This window comes from Scophthalmus maximus, chromosome 5 (assembly GCF_022379125.1).
Source record: "Scophthalmus maximus strain ysfricsl-2021 chromosome 5, ASM2237912v1, whole genome shotgun sequence".
In the NCBI taxonomy this organism is placed as follows: Eukaryota; Metazoa; Chordata; class Actinopteri; order Pleuronectiformes; family Scophthalmidae; genus Scophthalmus; species Scophthalmus maximus.
In genome coordinates, this window is record NC_061519.1 from 13,819,670 (window position 1) to 13,836,621 (window position 16,952).

Sequence of the window (16,952 nt, forward strand, 5' to 3'; positions counted from 1 at the left end):
AGGACAAGAACAGACAATTACAGATGGATAGGAAAAAAACAGTTTGTTTGTGGATTTGTATGTTTGTTTTTTAACGGAGATGTATTTCTATACAACAGCAGGCTCAAAGAGCCTTTATTAAAGGGGGAAAGTATAACTACATTTAATCAAGCACGACTGCTTAACAGTTTACAGTTTACGTAATAAATTTGAGTTTTTCCATTTGATGCTACTTTACACTTCTAATCAAAGACATATTAGGGGGAAATATCTTATTGTTTTTTATTATACCATGTATAGTTTGTTAAGCCCTATGAGGCAAATGATCACTAGTGAATATTGGCTATAGAAATACAATCTGATTGATTTATTGAGATAGTTTAGGTTTTGTTTAACCCGGTTTAGATGTTTCCTGTCGGACTCCACCCTAATACAAAGGGTGAATCCAGATGGATCATTTAATTATTATTTATTTGAATTTCTCCAGTTAAATAGTCCTTTTATGTTTGATCTATCAGCTTCGCTTTAGATATGAATATCTAAAAATCTGATTGTTGAGATTATTCCAGACTGACTTCCTTTATTTTCGGCCTCTGTGGCTCTGCAGGGGCAGGCACAGTTTTATGCATACATACACAATACTGAAGACTCAATTCATTGATTTTCAAAACAAGTGTTGAAGTTTTTAAATCTACAATTTGGGTCCGGCTGGCAACCCAAATAAAATGAAATTCATGATCACTGATTTGGAGCACAGGGAGAAATCTCAAGACCCAGACAAATACAACTATCTGAATAGTTAGATCCCACAACTGAGAAAATAGTAATTATGCGCAGTAGTTTCGTAATAATGCAACCACAGGACTGCACACAAGAGTTTGTATTTCATGATCCTTCCGGACTTTTGAGTTGAGGTCTCATCAGGCATCACTTCATAAAATCTTTTGTGAAATATCGCTCCCTACTCGACATCTAACAATTCATACATCGCTGCAAAATAAGACATTCATCACAGGTCTATTCTTCATGTGTGCAGGTCTCCTTTTAAAACAAAAACAAATCAACACCAGCTAATGAATACACGTCTTGTTTATTACACTGTATTCACACAAACAGTTGTCAAGTCAAACATTTTTTTTTCTCCACTGGCATAAAAATGATTCCAGAAGAAAAAGTATAGTCCAATACAAAATGTTATTCAGAGTCAAAGGTAAAAAAACAGCCCACCCTTCAAATCACTAAGCATAAATTATAATCTTGATAATCAAATAAAATCATGATTGGTTTGCATATCAACCAATGTTTAAGAATGATTCACTTAAACATTCTTGCTTGGAATGTTCCAAATTTCACTTGAGTATTATTTTGTCTGCGCCCCCACTGCAAAGCCCTTCATCCAAAGAAAACAAGCTCAGCTCCAGTCGGGCTGCTTATGCAAACAAAGGAAATATTTCCTCCATGAAAGAAATACTCAAATGAGTGAGAAAAGACAGGGACAAAAAAAAACCCACATTATATTCCTGCATCAGTCTGAACAATGATAAGTGTTTACTACTGCATATGTCAATGACCAATACTGAAGGGATGAAGAAGATGCAGTAACAAAACCAAGATAGAAAACACAAACAAATGGGTATTTTCATTCACAGGAGTTACAGAAATAAATTCATGTTTCTTACAGAGACAATACAGTTTTTATATATAAAGCACATGCATTGGTGTTTTGATCTGCATGGGTTTGGAACATTTAATGTAAAAGAAAAATACTCCCTAATGTTTCACTTTTTAGTTTCATTTCTCCCCTTACAAAACTCAAGGGATCTTCCTCAATGGAACTAACGACTCAACAAAAACCAAAGGGGGCTTTGGCACATTTAAAATCCCTGGGATAGAGAACTAGCTAAGCCAAAAAGACTGGCTTTTGTGGTCACTTTTTAAATATATATATATATTTAAAAAACAAAACAAAACAAAAAAGAAAGATCACAGAAATACAGTTCATCATGATATGTGTGACATTGGTCTTGAACAAACAGGGCTAAGAAAACACTTCATACAATACTAAAAAGGACATGACCCAGAAAAGGTGCAACACCCTGTGGATATAAAAATAAACCACCTGCCTCGAGATCGTCTTGCAGAACACGCCTCCTCGCTCTTTCCCTTCCTCCTAGTAATCGGTCCCTTCCTCCTGGTACACCTGCTCTTCCTCCTGGTAACCCTGGTAACCCTCGTCTTGGAAATCTGGGATGGATTCGCGGGCGCCCCCCGCCCCATTTTGCTCCTCCATAACCTCGCCGGGTTTGGGACAGTACTTGGCGTCAAAGATCTGCCGTCCCAGGCCGAAGTTCTGTCCGGCCTGGCTGGCCCCCTGGCTGTAGCCCATCTGTAGGGACATGGTGCTGTTGTCGCACTTGTCTGTGCCCAGCTTCTGGTCGTAAATGGCACGCCTCGTACCTGGTGCCGTCATCCCGGCCTGGAGAAGGGTCGACAGAGGAGCAAGGGAATGAGGAACACGTTTATTTTATGATCTTCCCATTAGAAAGCTCTAAATAAAGCAGTGATTTTAACTGAGCCCAGTGTTGACGTCGACAATCTGGGAGTTTTACAGCTTAACTAACTTAAGTTTTTAAGACTTAACATGATGCAAGTTTACAGGATGATATACAAGTGGTTCCCTGGGGCTTGTTTCCACCCTCAGTCTTATAAAACTGCATTTATGAGAAGTCGGAAACATGTTTCAGTACCTGGCTCGCCCCCTTGTTGGTTCCCATCTGCAGACTGATGGTCGTGTTGTCCATCGGGGGCTGGATTTGAACTTTGGGGTCATACAAGTGCCTCCTGGTGCCATATGCATTCATACCTGCCTGACTGGCACACTTGTTGGTCCCCATCTTAAGAACAAAACAAAAATAAAAACACCACAGTAAATATTTTTTTTCAAACAACCAATTACAATACAAGACTTGCAAAGAGGGTGCTTTAACTTGCTGCACTTACTCACAACAACAACCAGTGGTAAAATGTATAATATCCCTGTAATGTAGGCAGACTACTGTCACCTGCCACCGCATTATAAACAGTGACTTGTACTGTAACCTCTCCTCAGTGTGTAGGTGACGGAAATGATCACAAAACAGAACAATGAACCGCTCTCACACAGAAGTATGCTGTGCCTGACATGAGATCATGACAACGTCTGGTTTCGCAATAGTTTCGCCTCATGCAGTGTGGAGCTCAGCCTTGCAAGCGTGCCATAGGCCTCATCTTGCTCAGGCAAAGATGTAACAACATTTGCAGGAGTACTATTTCAGTCTAATACATTTCCCCCCTTATCGACAAGAACGGAAAGGTTTGTCCTGTTTTACTGGATTATTTGGTCTTCCACAGCCTTGAGTATAACAGTCAGACCTGTGCCAACATAAACTTCAGTCATGTGATACTTGAAGAGTATTCAGATCTCAAACTGCAGTGCAAACACATTTTAAACCCTGCCTGCTCACCCAGGAGTCTCCAAACAATATTTATATATATAGAGAGAGAAATACCTGTAGGCCAATGACGCACTGTCCAGCCTTCATCTTCTCATCATCAAACATCCTCTCCTGCTTGTCAGCGTACTTCACCCCGATGTCCACTTTGGAGTTGCAGCCCTTGGTCTTGGCCTAAAAGATAAAATACAATGTAGAAAGTCTTTGCGGTGCACTTCCAGAAAATCCACTCGTGCACGAGCGGTGACAAGAAAATATTACTAGCGTCTCCGGTCTAAGACTCACCATGCTGGCCAGCGCAAGCAGCGCCGACTGCACCTGCGTCATGTTGCAGCTCTCAAACAGGTCGTTGGCTTCGAAGATGTCATGAGGCTTCAGGCCGTAGGCCGTCAGGGCTTTGATGAAGTTCGTCAGGTTCTCCAGCTGAAACGGCACCAATTCAAACATGATCAGCTGCGGTTGTTTGAGCAGGATTTAGAGCGGTAATTATGTTTCTGTTTGCAAACCATCTCAAATTTTCTTATTAATGAGATGCAGTCACTCGTCTGTGAGAACGAGTTTGTAGTCTCAAATATGGGAGTGACTTCACGTGACTGGTTTACACCTCGGTAAAGAAACACGTTTTTTTACAAGGATGCTTACAACACTGCAAGTATAGCGATTACCGAGCATGATTCAGCGTGCCGACATCCCAACTGGTAGAAAACATGTACAACACAATGCATTAGCACAGGGAGACATTTGTTAACTACATATAAACGCCTTGAATGAACTGGTAGTGCCTAAGAGTACAAAGTGAAGTCAGCAGGAAACAATAAGCATAATTTCACCACACCTTCAGTTTGAAAAGTATGGATCATCAACTGACTCACCTGGTGCCAGTTCAGCGATGATTGGTTGACCCTTTTCACCGAGTCCGGCTTAATTTTGTTGATAAGACTGTGAGAGAAAAGAGGTAAATATTCAACACCACTGTTCATTTGGAAACGACAGACCAAGGTGCTCGTGTGTCAGTGAGCGTAATGGACGGGACCGTCGATCGGCGCTTACTTGCAAAGAATGACTCCATTCCTCAGGCCCTTCTGGAAGTCGGGGCCGATGGGACAACCGGTCATGTCTTCGATCCAGACCCTCAGCTCATCCTCCTTTTGAGGGTCATACTTCTGTGCGATCTGGTTGGACAGAGAGGTCAAAAGGTCAGCACTGTACCTAAGAAGTGTGTTAGTGTGACTGCAAAATATCATGTTTCATGGTCAACCTTGAATTTCACTTTGCCCCAGTGTGGTATGCTTTGTCTACAGAGAGGGTTCTGTCTTATGCAGCCCTCATAAACAAAAGGTGACACTGACATGACCGAACACACACACACACACACACACACACACACACACACACACACACACACACACACACACACACACACACACACACACACACACACACACACACACACACACACACACACACACACACACACACACACACACACACACACACACACACACACACACACACACACACACACACACACACACACACACACACACACACAAACAAGGATATCCTGTTTGGTCAAATGCTAAATTCTGCACAGGAAGCCAGTTGCTGGAAACGTGAGGGTGGGTGACTGTAACACGGGCTCAACATGGCACAAGGATTGACTCTGTAGTGAGGGTGTCACTGTGATTCATAAGCCTGTTTTGATTAGATGACACGTGTGTCTGAAACATGCGACGCTGGCTCTGAAAGGGGCCCATTCAGCAGGAGCATTATGATCACGTACAACAGTTCAGTCGGTCGTGTGACGCACTGGAAAGTAGAGAAAAAGGAGGAGAAAGGAAAGGTTAACGAGATTTTCATTTCCTGTCCTGGTGTATGGGATAAAGGTGTCGAGTGGGCTGCGTGCAAACTATGGACCAGCAATCAGTCTCCCTCTGTCGTCGTCCCCCGCCGCCGCCCCGAGGGCGACGAGAAACCAAACCGCAGAGCTCGACCCGCTGTAAACATAGACGCTGGCCGCGCTCGGCTCACAGCTGGATCCACTCGGAAGGACTTTCTGTCTTCTAATTACACTTCCTTCATTCTGCCATCCCCACATTAAAAAGCAATACTGGCCATTTTAATTGCCCACAACAGAAATTCTCCAGATGTAATTTACAGGGACAAGCTTGAACACCAGGAATTTGTTCCGCGGTGCTCGGACAAAAGAGCAGAAAGAAGCGGCGAGGATGGTGTGCGTCGGGCCGATGAATGAACGCAGACTGTGCGTGCATGGGGACAACTTTAAGTTCAGTGCCTGGACTATTCCTCTTATTGCCAGTAGACTGTTCTGCCTCGAAGAGTTTTGAGGAGAAGGGAAAAGTGGAGGGGGTGGGAGGAGTTTAAATGCCTTGCATTTCACGGAGGGGGCTACGTCACCGGTGGCAGGAAATACCACTCAAGTCAGCATCTCTTCTGCCCCCCTGCCCCTCGCTCCCCACACATTCAAGGTAACGGTTGTCTTTTTACGGCACATGTTGTTCTGTGGAGAGATTTGGGGAGGGGACGTGACCCTCTCCCTCCCGTACAAGGGCACAGCCCAGGAATGCAGCTGGTGAAAAAAATGAAGAGAAAAATCAGCCGAAGGTGTGTTAAAGAAACTGATGGAAACAGTGGTGAGCGAAAACCCAAAGACCTCTCAAGCAGGTTCGCCGCAACTTGAACCAAAGTTTTGAGACAAATGATGGCGAATCCCCCCGAGTGAACGCAGCACATTTCATCCTGATATTTGAGATAAAAGAAAGAAAAAGGAAAGTGTCAAGGTTGTGCAGCAGCTCGTGGTCTGGAGAGTGATCTCCAGCATCAGCCCTGGTATTTGAAGTGGATCTGGTCAGACAGGTCCCAATAAAAACACAAAGCTCTCCCCATCACAAGAGAGTGTGGTGGGTGTTGGATCAGTTTCAGGGACTTTAGTCTACACGGGGTTTTACTGTACAGGGTCGAATCTGAGGTTGAGAGGAGAAGAAAAAATGATCATCTTCCTACTTGTACTGATCATCAGACGCGATCATGGAAGTGAAAACGGTCCGTGAAGGCAGCACGACACATCACACAAGGGAAGTAGAAAACATGAATTGCTATTTTGTAAAAAAAAAAAAAAAAAGTAAATAGAAAATAGCACCAATAAGAAGTTGACGGGGACGTAGAGGGAGGTGATGGTCGACCCAGGGACGTGGAGGTGAACCAGTGTCCGCTGGTGCAGGCCGAGCTGCAGCCAAGAGAAAGTGCTGCAAACGGGGATAAGAAATGTGCCACACCGACATACGTCCGTGCCAAGACAAAGACGGACAACGCCCAGAGTCCGTTCCTTCTTTCCTTTACTTCTTCTTCTTCTTTGGTGAAGTTCGGCTCGTGCACGAGGAAAATCCAGTTCCTCGCCGTGTGGGAAAAACCCCTCAAAGATGTCAAACTCAAAGACGGACCTGGACTTTGCAGACCAGCCGGAGAGAGTGTTCGTGGATTTAGGGAAGTTGTGTAAATCTTTTCAAAGATCAAATCTCGGTGCGGACGTCGTCTCCTCCACCTTTCAACCGGTGATCAAAATGGAGGCCAGGTGACTGCCCGGCTCCCGGAGAGAGGCGCGGTGGGGAGGCGGAGGACGAGGGGAGAAAACTTCCGCTCAACTTACTTTTAATGATATTTTACAAATAAGATGAGTACACGTACCTTGTTTTTCACCTCCGCGGACAACCCGTAGGCAGGACCTTTGTTGAAAGACATTGTCGACAAGTTGTTTCCTGCTGCTTGTGGCGACGAGACACTAACCCGAGAATCAAAACTGCCCCAAGTTATCATCGACTTTCTCTTCCAATGAAACGTCGCCGAGAGCTAAATACTTCCTTTCTCTTTTACGGCCACCAATTAGAGCGCTCCCACGGTTCCCGTCAAAGACGAGGCACCGAAGAGTCAAGATGGTTCACTGCCGAGAGTTCGCCCGAGCGACACGGGGGGCGTGGAAGCGCGGGTTCTCATATAGAACTGGTGGGGGGAAAAATCCCTATCCTTCGTTAATATTCAACATAATACGTAAACAAGAGGTACTGTTGGGATACTACAGAAGAAACCCACACAAGTTAATGCCCTCTGTTTGTTTCTATGTATTTTGCTTTGTTTTGAGAGAGGGGTTTATGGAGGGTCAACATTCATTTTTTTTTTTTCAAAGTGTCAGCTTTTATAAGCTGATCCATTCACTTGTCATCATTTCCCCTTCACTAAGCATCACTTATTTATTTATTTATTTATTATTATTGCTATACATTTATTTGTTTGATGGAGTGTATCGTGGATCAATAGGTGTGGCAACAATGTCGGATCAGGACACTAAAGTTGTGCTCAGGTTTGAGTGCAGACCAAGGAGGGATGCAGAGTCCAGGTCTAGAGTTTAGACTGTTTATCTACATGCAGTTCAGCATGTCAAATGCAAAGTCCATCACAGTTTCTGTATACGCCTCTATTGTAAATCAAAGATGGGATTCTGAGACTATTCGCTGCCGGTTGTATGCGATGACGTCACAGATCAACGGAGTGTGTGTGTGCCTTCGATCATTGCATTAACTGGGATTGTGTGATAGGTTTTCAATTAATGATTATCAAGTGTTGGAATGATACAAAGTGTGCACAAAATGTGACAGTTACATACTAATAAACAAGCACTTGCTTTACAAGAAGGGCATCAACAACACAAATCTAGCAAGTCAAATGCAGACAACTGTAGCTCACAGAATAATGTGACACGACTCAGGATTACAATCACAGGCCAGCGATCAGCCGTGAATCACATCGTTTAAATAGACAGAGAACAACTCTCCAAATACACTTACCGCTAAATAAACACTAACACCGTGTTCATAGAGGCTTGGCCTTTTTAGATTTGACTGTGTTTGTTTGATTAAACCTGTTCCGTCTGGCTCTTTGTCTTGCCCCGGCAAGAGAGATTACCAAAACAACTTTGACTAAAAACCTGCATTATCACATGATCTCAAATAGTTGGTAAGCAACACACTATAAACAGATCTGAAGGTCACAGAGGCCTGTGCAGCAAAAAGAGATGCCAGCATAACTCTACATCACAGACTCTGTGTTTTAACTTCATCTAACTGTGCAATACTCAGTTTCTATTTGTGCAATATAATTTTCTATTTTGTTGCGTTACGTCGTACTGCAAGCTTACTTATCCGTTACCTTTTTTTCTGATGTTTCTTCTATTTATAATTTCAACTTCGCGGCCATGAGGATTACCGTATCTTATTTTATAAGCCAAAAACTAGGAAAACTATGCTAGTGTCATCTACTGTAGCTGCTGAATTTGCTGTAAATATCATACACATGTATTAATCTCCCTCTATAAGAGTAGTCTGCTGTTATACATGTTGATACATATTATATTTATGTGTATTACCTTGCATTTAACTAAATTTGTTTTGCCCTTCTAGCTAGTACACTGCACTGACAAAGCCGTCATCTAAGATTCATATAGAATTTGATGAGTCATAACATAACATAACATAAGATAATATAATGAAATGTTTGGGTTCAAGCGAAGCCGGAAGTAAGTCGGCCTCAACCATCTTGCATCGTTAATCGATCCTAGGCTCCACCTTTCCCCTGCTCTTCCTTAGGTCGCGATTGATATCAAAAACTCCTTATATGGAAGGAAACTTCCCAAATTCCTGAATGGTGGGAGTGATCCACGGGTCCCACCCTGCATACCAGACGTGCAGTGGACGAGACGAGCTGTCGCACTTCTTTGAGTCACAGTCGGGCTGAGAGGGGGAAAAGAGAAGTTCGGAGCAAAGTAAACGAAGCACAATGAGCTACTGCGGTGACGTAATGTCGCTGCTGTGCAGCTCTTAGGTAACAGATACAACTTCTCTTCCTCTGCCAGGATTTGTCAAAACAAAACAAAACAAGTCCTTGTTTCGAGAGACAACAGTTTACAGGACAGTCGAGTGTTTCCTTCTTCACACATGAACGACACAGTGAAAGGACTTTGAGTCAGAACAGGCCCGATGAATGATCAGGTCGAAGTGAGGTCTTTCTCTTTTCTCTACTTTCAGCCAAGTCGTCGAGAAACCGCAGGACCGGTCCACACCATGCTGCTGCTGCTTCTGTTCGTGTAAGAGCCATGACGTTCAAAGGGAAGACAAGTGGGAAAATATGATCTCTCTTCAATACTTGACTGTTATGATCCTGAGCTAGGAAAACATTGTAACTCTTTTTCTTTGAAAATGAACAACAGCGACAACATGGCTTCTTTTTACTGAACACGAACATACGGAGAAAGCATATATAGTATAAAGTAAAGAAAGGAAGCTCCTTACAACTGCACCAACATATATTTTCTAACAGGAAGCCATCCACACTCCGTGTCACACAGCCAGCTGTTTCCCCTGAGAAGCTGTAATCTGGTTATGGACAATATAGTGTTGTTGTTGTTGTTGGTTAAGAGCCGTTGAGCTCCGGACAGTCAGCAAAACTGGCCAAAGAAGCGAATATTTAACATTTGTTCCAGCTTTGTCTGGCTCCACGGAGCATCCTGGTGGTTTACTTTAACAGCGAAACTGTGATTTGTGTTGGAAATTAAGTCGGGGTGGTATTGTGAGGCAAAAGCATGTCTCAGGCCCTGGAACTTCTGACTGAGAGGTTTAGTGCTGAAAGTCAAATATGGAGTCCTCAGAATTCAGTATCGAAAGCATGTCGTCTGGAAGCAAAGCACCCAAAGACGTTCTGTATTTTGACCATTTTGTGTGTTGTTTTTCGCCTCAACAAGTGTGTCATCACTAAAATGACGAATCTTTAAATTGATTTGTTGACTGATAGAAAACTGGATGACCGGTTAACCTGTCCATCCTTTTCCAGGCAAAAAAAACAAAACATTTGCTGGTTGTAGTTCCTCAAATGTGATGTTTTGATGCTTTTAATTAGTTTAACTTTGTATATAGTGTTTGTTATTGTTAATGTAAAGTTCAGTTTTTTTCTTATCTATCTTTGATTTTGTTTATGGTAGTATTACATTTCCCCTGTGCTGCTGTATCAATTTGGAATTTCCCCCTTATCGGATGAGTATTTGAGGGCTTTGTATGGATGGTTGAATTTTTTTTTTATGTATTTATTCTAATATTCTTTGAGCCATTTGTATCCTTTATTTAGAGACACAGAGTGGGGGGGGGGGGGGGGGGGGGGGGGGGGCATGCAGCAATAGGAAAGGTGGAACCGAACCTACAGCCGCTGCAGATGACTCGGTCGTCACAGGGCGTCCAAACTGTTGAGGGAATCATATAAAGCTCTGAGAAAATATATATATACATCAGCACATATCAACGAAATGCACAACTTGGACCTGACATACTGCTGGGCTTAGTTGGAACCCTTCGTGATAAACGCTCGCCTGTCGGTCGGTCTCCAGGTTCCAACCAGACAGAATGGGATGTAAAGTCCTGGGGGCAGTAACAATGACGTTAGTCCAGGTGTTCCTCCTCAGTCTCTGACATCATGGTTGGTCATGAGAACAGCTGTATTTGTCAACTTTAAAGGAGAAGGAATGAGGTCATACAGGTGTGCAGAGGGCTGATTCAGAGTCTGAGGCAACACACCCTGCAGGGAGGCACGTTACTCATCTAACTGCAATAAAATGAGATAAGCTGACTGCGTCACGGCGCGGAGTGATGTCATTACGACACCCCGGAGTCCATCCATTTCAAACATGTACAGACCAATATACAGCCTCTGTTGAGATCTATGGCGCTAATAAAAATGTCACAAGGATGTTATTTTTTACTGAGCAGGTAACAATCCCAGACTTCCACACGACAGTTTATCAGAATCATCAGTATGATGCGTTTTATTTGAAAAAAATATTTGGCTTAATATTGTTAGTGGTTCCCACAACATGGAAAAGTCTGATCCAGTTATTGTCAGTGAGCTGAATTACTCATCCCACACCACCTTACATCCCATGCAGACTGGACACACATGACTCATGTGCACCCCCACATGGACGAACTGAGCAAGTGCAACGAATTAGAGCAACTTCTACAGTGGAGCTCAAACACAAGAACCAGAGGAACACGGAGCGGAGACTGACCCTTTGGTGTCCGTCAATTGCTGAGCACAATTGCACTTCAAAAGACCGACTTTCAGTCGACTGAGCTTCATATTTAGATCATTTTATTTTTCAAACAATGGAGAGATGTTAAACACTGAACAAATAAAGATACCCCCTGTCAAAACTCCAGAAAACAGATTCTTATCAACCAGTTGTAGCACTTTTCCTTTATTGCCAGCTGTGTTGTTGTGCAGTTTCTCATTGTCTGCAGCTCCACCCTTGCTAGACCAATGTGTACAAAAAAAAAAGTCAACAGAAACGGTGCATATACCAGCATCATATTGATCGTGGGATTTGAGTTTTTCGCACATACACCCAGCTCCACGGACAGGCGCGTTTGATGCGGAAGCAAATCCAGATTAACCATTTACCAAGGCACATTGGTAGGAATGAGTGACCGACAGGATGAACAGAGAGAACGCGCAAAAATTCCAATCTTTGTTTAGATCATGTGAGGAAAAAGTGGTAGTGATGATGCGGATAAAGGGAAATTAAAATTAAGTGTTAGATGTCACGGGGACAATGTCAAGAACATATCTGATGCACACAGCTTTCTCTCTCTCCCATTTTGGTTTGCTGTATTTAAAATATGGAAGCAAAAGTAAATCCGACCTCAAAACAATATCCTAAATGTTTCTCTTTACTCTTGAACGTGGCCGACGGAACTTTAAATGTGTCTGAATAACTATGGGCACATAACTCAAACTTGTAGGTGTGTCAGTCACTACTCACACTTCAATCAAGTCAGCGATGACATGACCAACGAGTTAATTTATGTACAAGTGCATGAGCGGTCTCACTCCCGTACATTCACTAAGGCAGTTTAACTGAGACGGCAAACAATATCTAAAGGAATGGAAACAAACGGATTTCCTTGTTTTTTTCTTCTTCTCTCAAATATGTATTGATCAGCCCCATCTGATTTGACATTCTGTAACATTTTGGACTTGGGAGGGAATTTGTGTGTGGTTTCCACTGTAGTAAAATTTCGATTTTGAAGAAGCACCACACGGTTTTAATTTGAAAGTATAAAAAAAAAATTCAGAGAGTGCATGGAGATATAAGAGCTGTGTGATGAGACACATGAAGTGGGTGAAGGGTGGAGAATGGAATGTTGACAACCAAACGCATCGGTCAATCTTAAAGAACAAACCCTGCAAAAACACCTGTAGCCCCCATTGTACATCAAAGATGAGGCTGACGACATTCTGATGGAAACAAGGGGGAGAAAAAGAAATCTATAGGTTTTTGAGCATCTGTTTCGATGAACTGGTCAAAAATAAATAGATGTATATGATACGAAATTTATAATTTACTCTTTATATCTCACATAAAGCTTCTTGCAACTGCCAAATATGCTCCAGTATTTCATACTCTGGACATGTTCAGCTCTACCTGTGCTCGATGAACTCTTTGTCAACGACTTTTCTGGGCACCAACATGGCGATCTGGACAGGACAGCTAAACCCCAGCCTTCCCTCAATGTTTACTCTAGATCGTTATTCCTCATTAGAAACTAGGTTAAAGAAGAGGGCAGTATCATTCCCGTTAGCCCAGAACAGTGGTACAATTCAGAACATTAAAAATTCACATCATTACGACATTTCTGGTTGTCCGGAATAATTCTGCCCTTTCTTTTGGCCATCTGTGTTAGTACCAGCACTCTGCAGCTCGGGCCTCGTCCATCATGTGGCTTTCAGTTTGAAAAATAAAAACAGAAACAGCCCTTGTAATTAGAAACTCAACTATTCTTTTAATCCTTACTCTTTTTATATACCAAAATCTCAATAGATTATCACAGAAAGATGAAGAGGCATTGGGGGGAGTTTAGCAGACCTGGCTTTTGCCAAACTCACAGTGGACAAACAAAATCACAAAGTATCTCGTCTCTGTGGGGAAACAATCGGAGGTTGGAAAACGCCGACAACCGTCCCGAACCACCTCAGTCTAGGCAAATATATGGCAGGATGTTCAATTTGCTTTCATCCCCATGAGGGTCCAATGATATGCACTCTGTCCAATCATACCAGGTGCCCATGGTATCATAACAACCATTCACCCCTGGCCAGTGCTGTGTGTGTATCCTGTCCAGGTCCTCGCCCGTCACCTCCCGGCTCACGCCTGGTAAATCTCCTACTGTGATGTCTGCTTGCAAAACATGCGTCTTCCTCGACTCCTTAATCTCCTGTTCTTCCCTTTTCAAATACTCTGACATGAAAAAGTGTGCACTAGGGGCCTGGACCCCAGAGGAGTTGAGCACATTGCTCTGAAGGTTCAAGTAGGACTGGATTATTTCATTTCTGGACAGCTCCTTCCAGTTTGTCTGGTGGAAAGGGTTAGGGCTGGGGCCTGGGGCCGGGGCCGGGATCTGGACCTGGACCTGGACCAGGGCCGGGGCCGGGGCAGGGGCTGGGGCAGCAGGCTGTTGTACAGTGCTTTCAGTTCTCCGCCTTGACTCAGAAAGGTCAGGAATAGGGAAGTCCTCTGTTTGAGAAGGTTCTTTATGTACCAGATGTTTGATCTGACCAGTGACGGGGTCAAATGTTAGTCTGCGTTCTTTTAATCGTACAGGCTTAGTCATGTCCTCTATTTTCTGGCCATCTAAATTTACAGAGTAGTCTCTAGACCTGTACTTCCTCCTTTTATGCTCCGAGTTAGGGGCCGCTGACCCATCTGTGTCGTCAGACACAGCCACGGCTCCCTCAGATGTCGGTCTTTGTAGTTCTGAGTTTTGTGGGGGGAGAGAGGCCGATGGGGAGGCTGTTGGGGATTCCAGTGTTGCAGATGCGTCTTGTGGTGGGCAATGAGAGGGGACTTCTGACGAACTGGCCCAGTGCATTGAAGACCTATGAGAAGAATGTGGCAGCTTCTCAGCGTAAGATGCTTGGGCTGGGGAGGACACAGGCTGGGACGAAGACAAGGGAGAGTCCCTAGAGGAAGGGCTTGGGACTGGGGGTCCTTTCGGTGCATATACTAAAGAGCGCTTGGTCACTGTGTCTTGCTTCATGCTCCTCGGACTGGTAGTGACGCCACGGGGACTTTTGGCTTGATAATAGCCCCCTCCCCCTCCTCCTTCATCCAATCTGGCCTGTTGCTGCATCACAGCAACCTTGATCAAAGATGAAGTGCTAGGTAGTTTGGCCACTCCAGGGGAGCTGGGGCGAGGCTTGACAGCGTTTACTGGAATTCTGTTGATTTTATCATTATCAAGGTTCTCTATTCGCGATCTGTCAGGAGACGGGACAACGTCCTGGTCAGGCAGGGCGTCTGGACTGCCTGCAATCCCATTGGTGGGAGGTGGTGACACAGAGATGTCGTACGAAGCCATCTTGGAGATTTTTTCTGGTAAGTGCACCCCACTTTCTCTAAGCTCTGCCCTGCGCTTGCGACTGCTTGATTTTTCAGCTTTTGGTGAGTATGTGTTGTGAACATCATTTCTGATTTTGACGTCAATGACACCCTTCCCTGACACAGAGATATCAGGGGGAGAGGCCTCTGTTCTGCAGGGATGAGAACTGCCATTGGTAGACCCGAGGGCACTCGCTGCCACAGCCGGCCCGGGTTCAATCAGCTTTTGCCAGTTTCTCAGGAGTTTCTTAGCACGCTTTGCAAGGTCTTCATCCTTGGTCTTCTTCCTCACGTCATTGATCAACTTTCCTAGGCGAGTTTCCTACATAGAAAAAAATGCACATTTGAGAGTTAGACAGAAATCAAGAAACACAATTTCTGCATGAAGTTGTACTTCCTGTATAATTAATCGTCTTACCTCAAGTGCTTCTTTGGTGATTGGATATTTTTCGAGACCGGTAATTACCTCCATTACAGCCACCATATTGCATATCTGGAATTACAAAGAATTCCTTTTACTTCATTTCCACACAAAGTTGTGTGATCTTAGCCTACACTTCCATTAACGGACTAAACACCGGAGGAAGTGATTGTTAAAGAACGAATTCGATCACACTCCTGATCGATCAGGGTAACATTGACGGCTGCTGCTCACGTGATTGACCACAGCAACGCAACGCTGGAAACACAACTACCCAATCGTAGGACAAACTCACAACTATTGAATCGTGGCTGCAACATGTGTATTGGGGGTGGGGGGCAGTTCACGTTAGCTTCTCGAGTTAGCTCGTCTGTCAGCTACACAGCGACGGTGCTATGCTGCAAAGTAAAGATGGCAACATGTCAACTCACAAAACCTGCTTCGCTGCGACCGTTTGAACAAAAGCGAAGAAAAACTACAACTGTAAAAAAAACAACTGAATTTTTAATCCAGGCGAGTTTATTGTCGCGTCGACAAAGTCGATCAGCGTTTGAGTGTCGGCAGACTTACCTGTGCTAGCTGCACTGGCTACCGCTAGCATCGAACTAACTTGAGGAGGAAGGGTCCGACTATTTCCGACAATGTAGCTTTAGCCGCTCGAGCTACGAGTGAAGCTAGCCATCTGTCGAGAGCACCTGGGACGACTCTACAACGAACCCGTGGCCGACTCACGGAACAGACCGACACTTCGTTAGAACAATAAACGTCCCCAAGGAACGTGTGGGCTTCACGTTCACGCCGTTAAATGCTCGAAACCCGCTCCGGTGTAACGGGTAGGGGCTAGCAGCTAGCATGCTACATTAACCAGCTAACGCCAGGCTACTGTCTAACCGAGGCAGCGGTGGAGCTAAGTGAGCCCACGAGCTGTCAACCGGGGAGCCGGACATCGCACGTTAAGAACGGCCGAGCCGTTAACTGACAGCTGGCGGCTCCACCGCCCCCGTCGAGTGCGCCTGGTCGCAGGTAAACAAGCTAATGTCCGCCCGCTAGCCCGCTAGCTTCGCTGTTACTCACATTGCTCTGACTGTCGATGGCCCGCAGCAGCCGGTCCCTCATCTGCTGCGGGGTTGCCGAGACCGTTGTCATTGCCCGTTCGATGCGATTCGGAGGGATGGAGGGAGGAATCCTCCAAAATGAAGAGCGGCAGACGGTGGTGACTCAGAAGCCGCTGCGCTGACACGACGGGCGGCCGGACAGCATACTCTTGGTCGCCTGTGAGGTCGACGGCTCGGTTGGTCTCACATGGAAGTGGGAGATGTGCGCGCTGTGTTGGCCGCTAGCTGCTGCCTGCTCGGCGCTCGAGCAACTCACTGCCAGCTGCTGGATGTGTCGACGGCCTCCTGCTGCATGCCGGGAACACGACGGTGCCTGCGCTTTGACGTCCGCACGTACACAAGTAAACATGCCCGTCCGCCGCGCACCTTCCCCGCCGCCCCCTGACAGGCTCTCTGAGCCCCGGGAGTCCGCGTTACGCTGCCTGACAGTGGCCCCGATGCAACTAACGGAGATG

At 44.8% G+C, this 16,952-nt stretch overlaps 2 protein-coding genes and 1 long non-coding RNA gene across 4 annotated transcripts; 1 reads left to right on the forward strand and 2 right to left on the reverse strand.

The window, feature by feature from the left end:
- Positions 1-1,050: 1,050 nt before the first annotated feature.
- On the reverse strand, positions 1,051-7,334 carry cnn2 (calponin 2). The gene is made up of 7 exons (XM_035634091.1): positions 7,176-7,334; positions 4,521-4,642; positions 4,343-4,409; positions 3,756-3,893; positions 3,528-3,644; positions 2,727-2,873; positions 1,051-2,455 (listed from the first exon to the last, which is right to left on the reverse strand). Exons 1-7 carry the CDS (start codon positions 7,302-7,304, stop codon positions 2,150-2,152), a joined length of 1,026 nt encoding a protein of 341 aa, XP_035489984.1. The 5' UTR covers positions 7,305-7,334; the 3' UTR covers positions 1,051-2,149.
- On the forward strand, positions 6,821-11,557 carry LOC118310805. The gene is made up of 3 exons (XR_007030741.1): positions 6,821-9,362; positions 9,566-9,624; positions 11,470-11,557. It is a non-coding gene; the product is annotated as an uncharacterized LOC118310805 (long non-coding RNA).
- Positions 11,558-11,658: 101 nt separating this feature from the next.
- Positions 11,659-16,911, reverse strand: crsp7 (cofactor required for Sp1 transcriptional activation, subunit 7). Of its 2 annotated transcripts, none has more exons than XM_035634070.2 (3): positions 16,457-16,911; positions 15,380-15,454; positions 11,659-15,283 (listed from the first exon to the last, which is right to left on the reverse strand). In XM_035634070.2, exons 1-3 carry the CDS (start codon positions 16,526-16,528, stop codon positions 13,556-13,558), a joined length of 1,875 nt encoding a protein of 624 aa, XP_035489963.1. In that variant the 5' UTR covers positions 16,529-16,911; the 3' UTR covers positions 11,659-13,555. The 2 variants fall into 2 exon arrangements, with proteins under 2 accessions (XP_035489963.1, XP_035489964.1); XM_035634071.2 differs by lacking the exon at positions 16,457-16,911 and adding an exon at positions 15,953-16,398.
- Positions 16,912-16,952: the final 41 nt, after the last annotated feature.

Coding starts and splice junctions, on each gene's coding strand:
- cnn2 (XM_035634091.1), bottom strand. CDS start 7,304: ATGATAACTTGGGGCAGTTTTGATTCTCGGGTTAGTGTCTCGTCGCCA. Junction 4,643..7,175: donor CCGCGGAGGTGAAAAACAAG/GTACGTGTACTC, acceptor CTGTCCAACCAG/ATCGCACAGAAGTATGACCC. Junction 4,410..4,520: donor AATGGAGTCATTCTTTGCAA/GTAAGCGCCGAT, acceptor TTTCTCTCACAG/TCTTATCAACAAAATTAAGC.
- crsp7 (XM_035634070.2), bottom strand. CDS start 16,528: ATGACAACGGTCTCGGCAACCCCGCAGCAGATGAGGGACCGGCTGCTG. Junction 15,455..16,456: donor CCATCGACAGTCAGAGCAAT/GTGAGTAACAGC, acceptor TTGTAATTCCAG/ATATGCAATATGGTGGCTGT. Junction 15,284..15,379: donor TCACCAAAGAAGCACTTGAG/GTAAGACGATTA, acceptor TTTTCTATGTAG/GAAACTCGCCTAGGAAAGTT.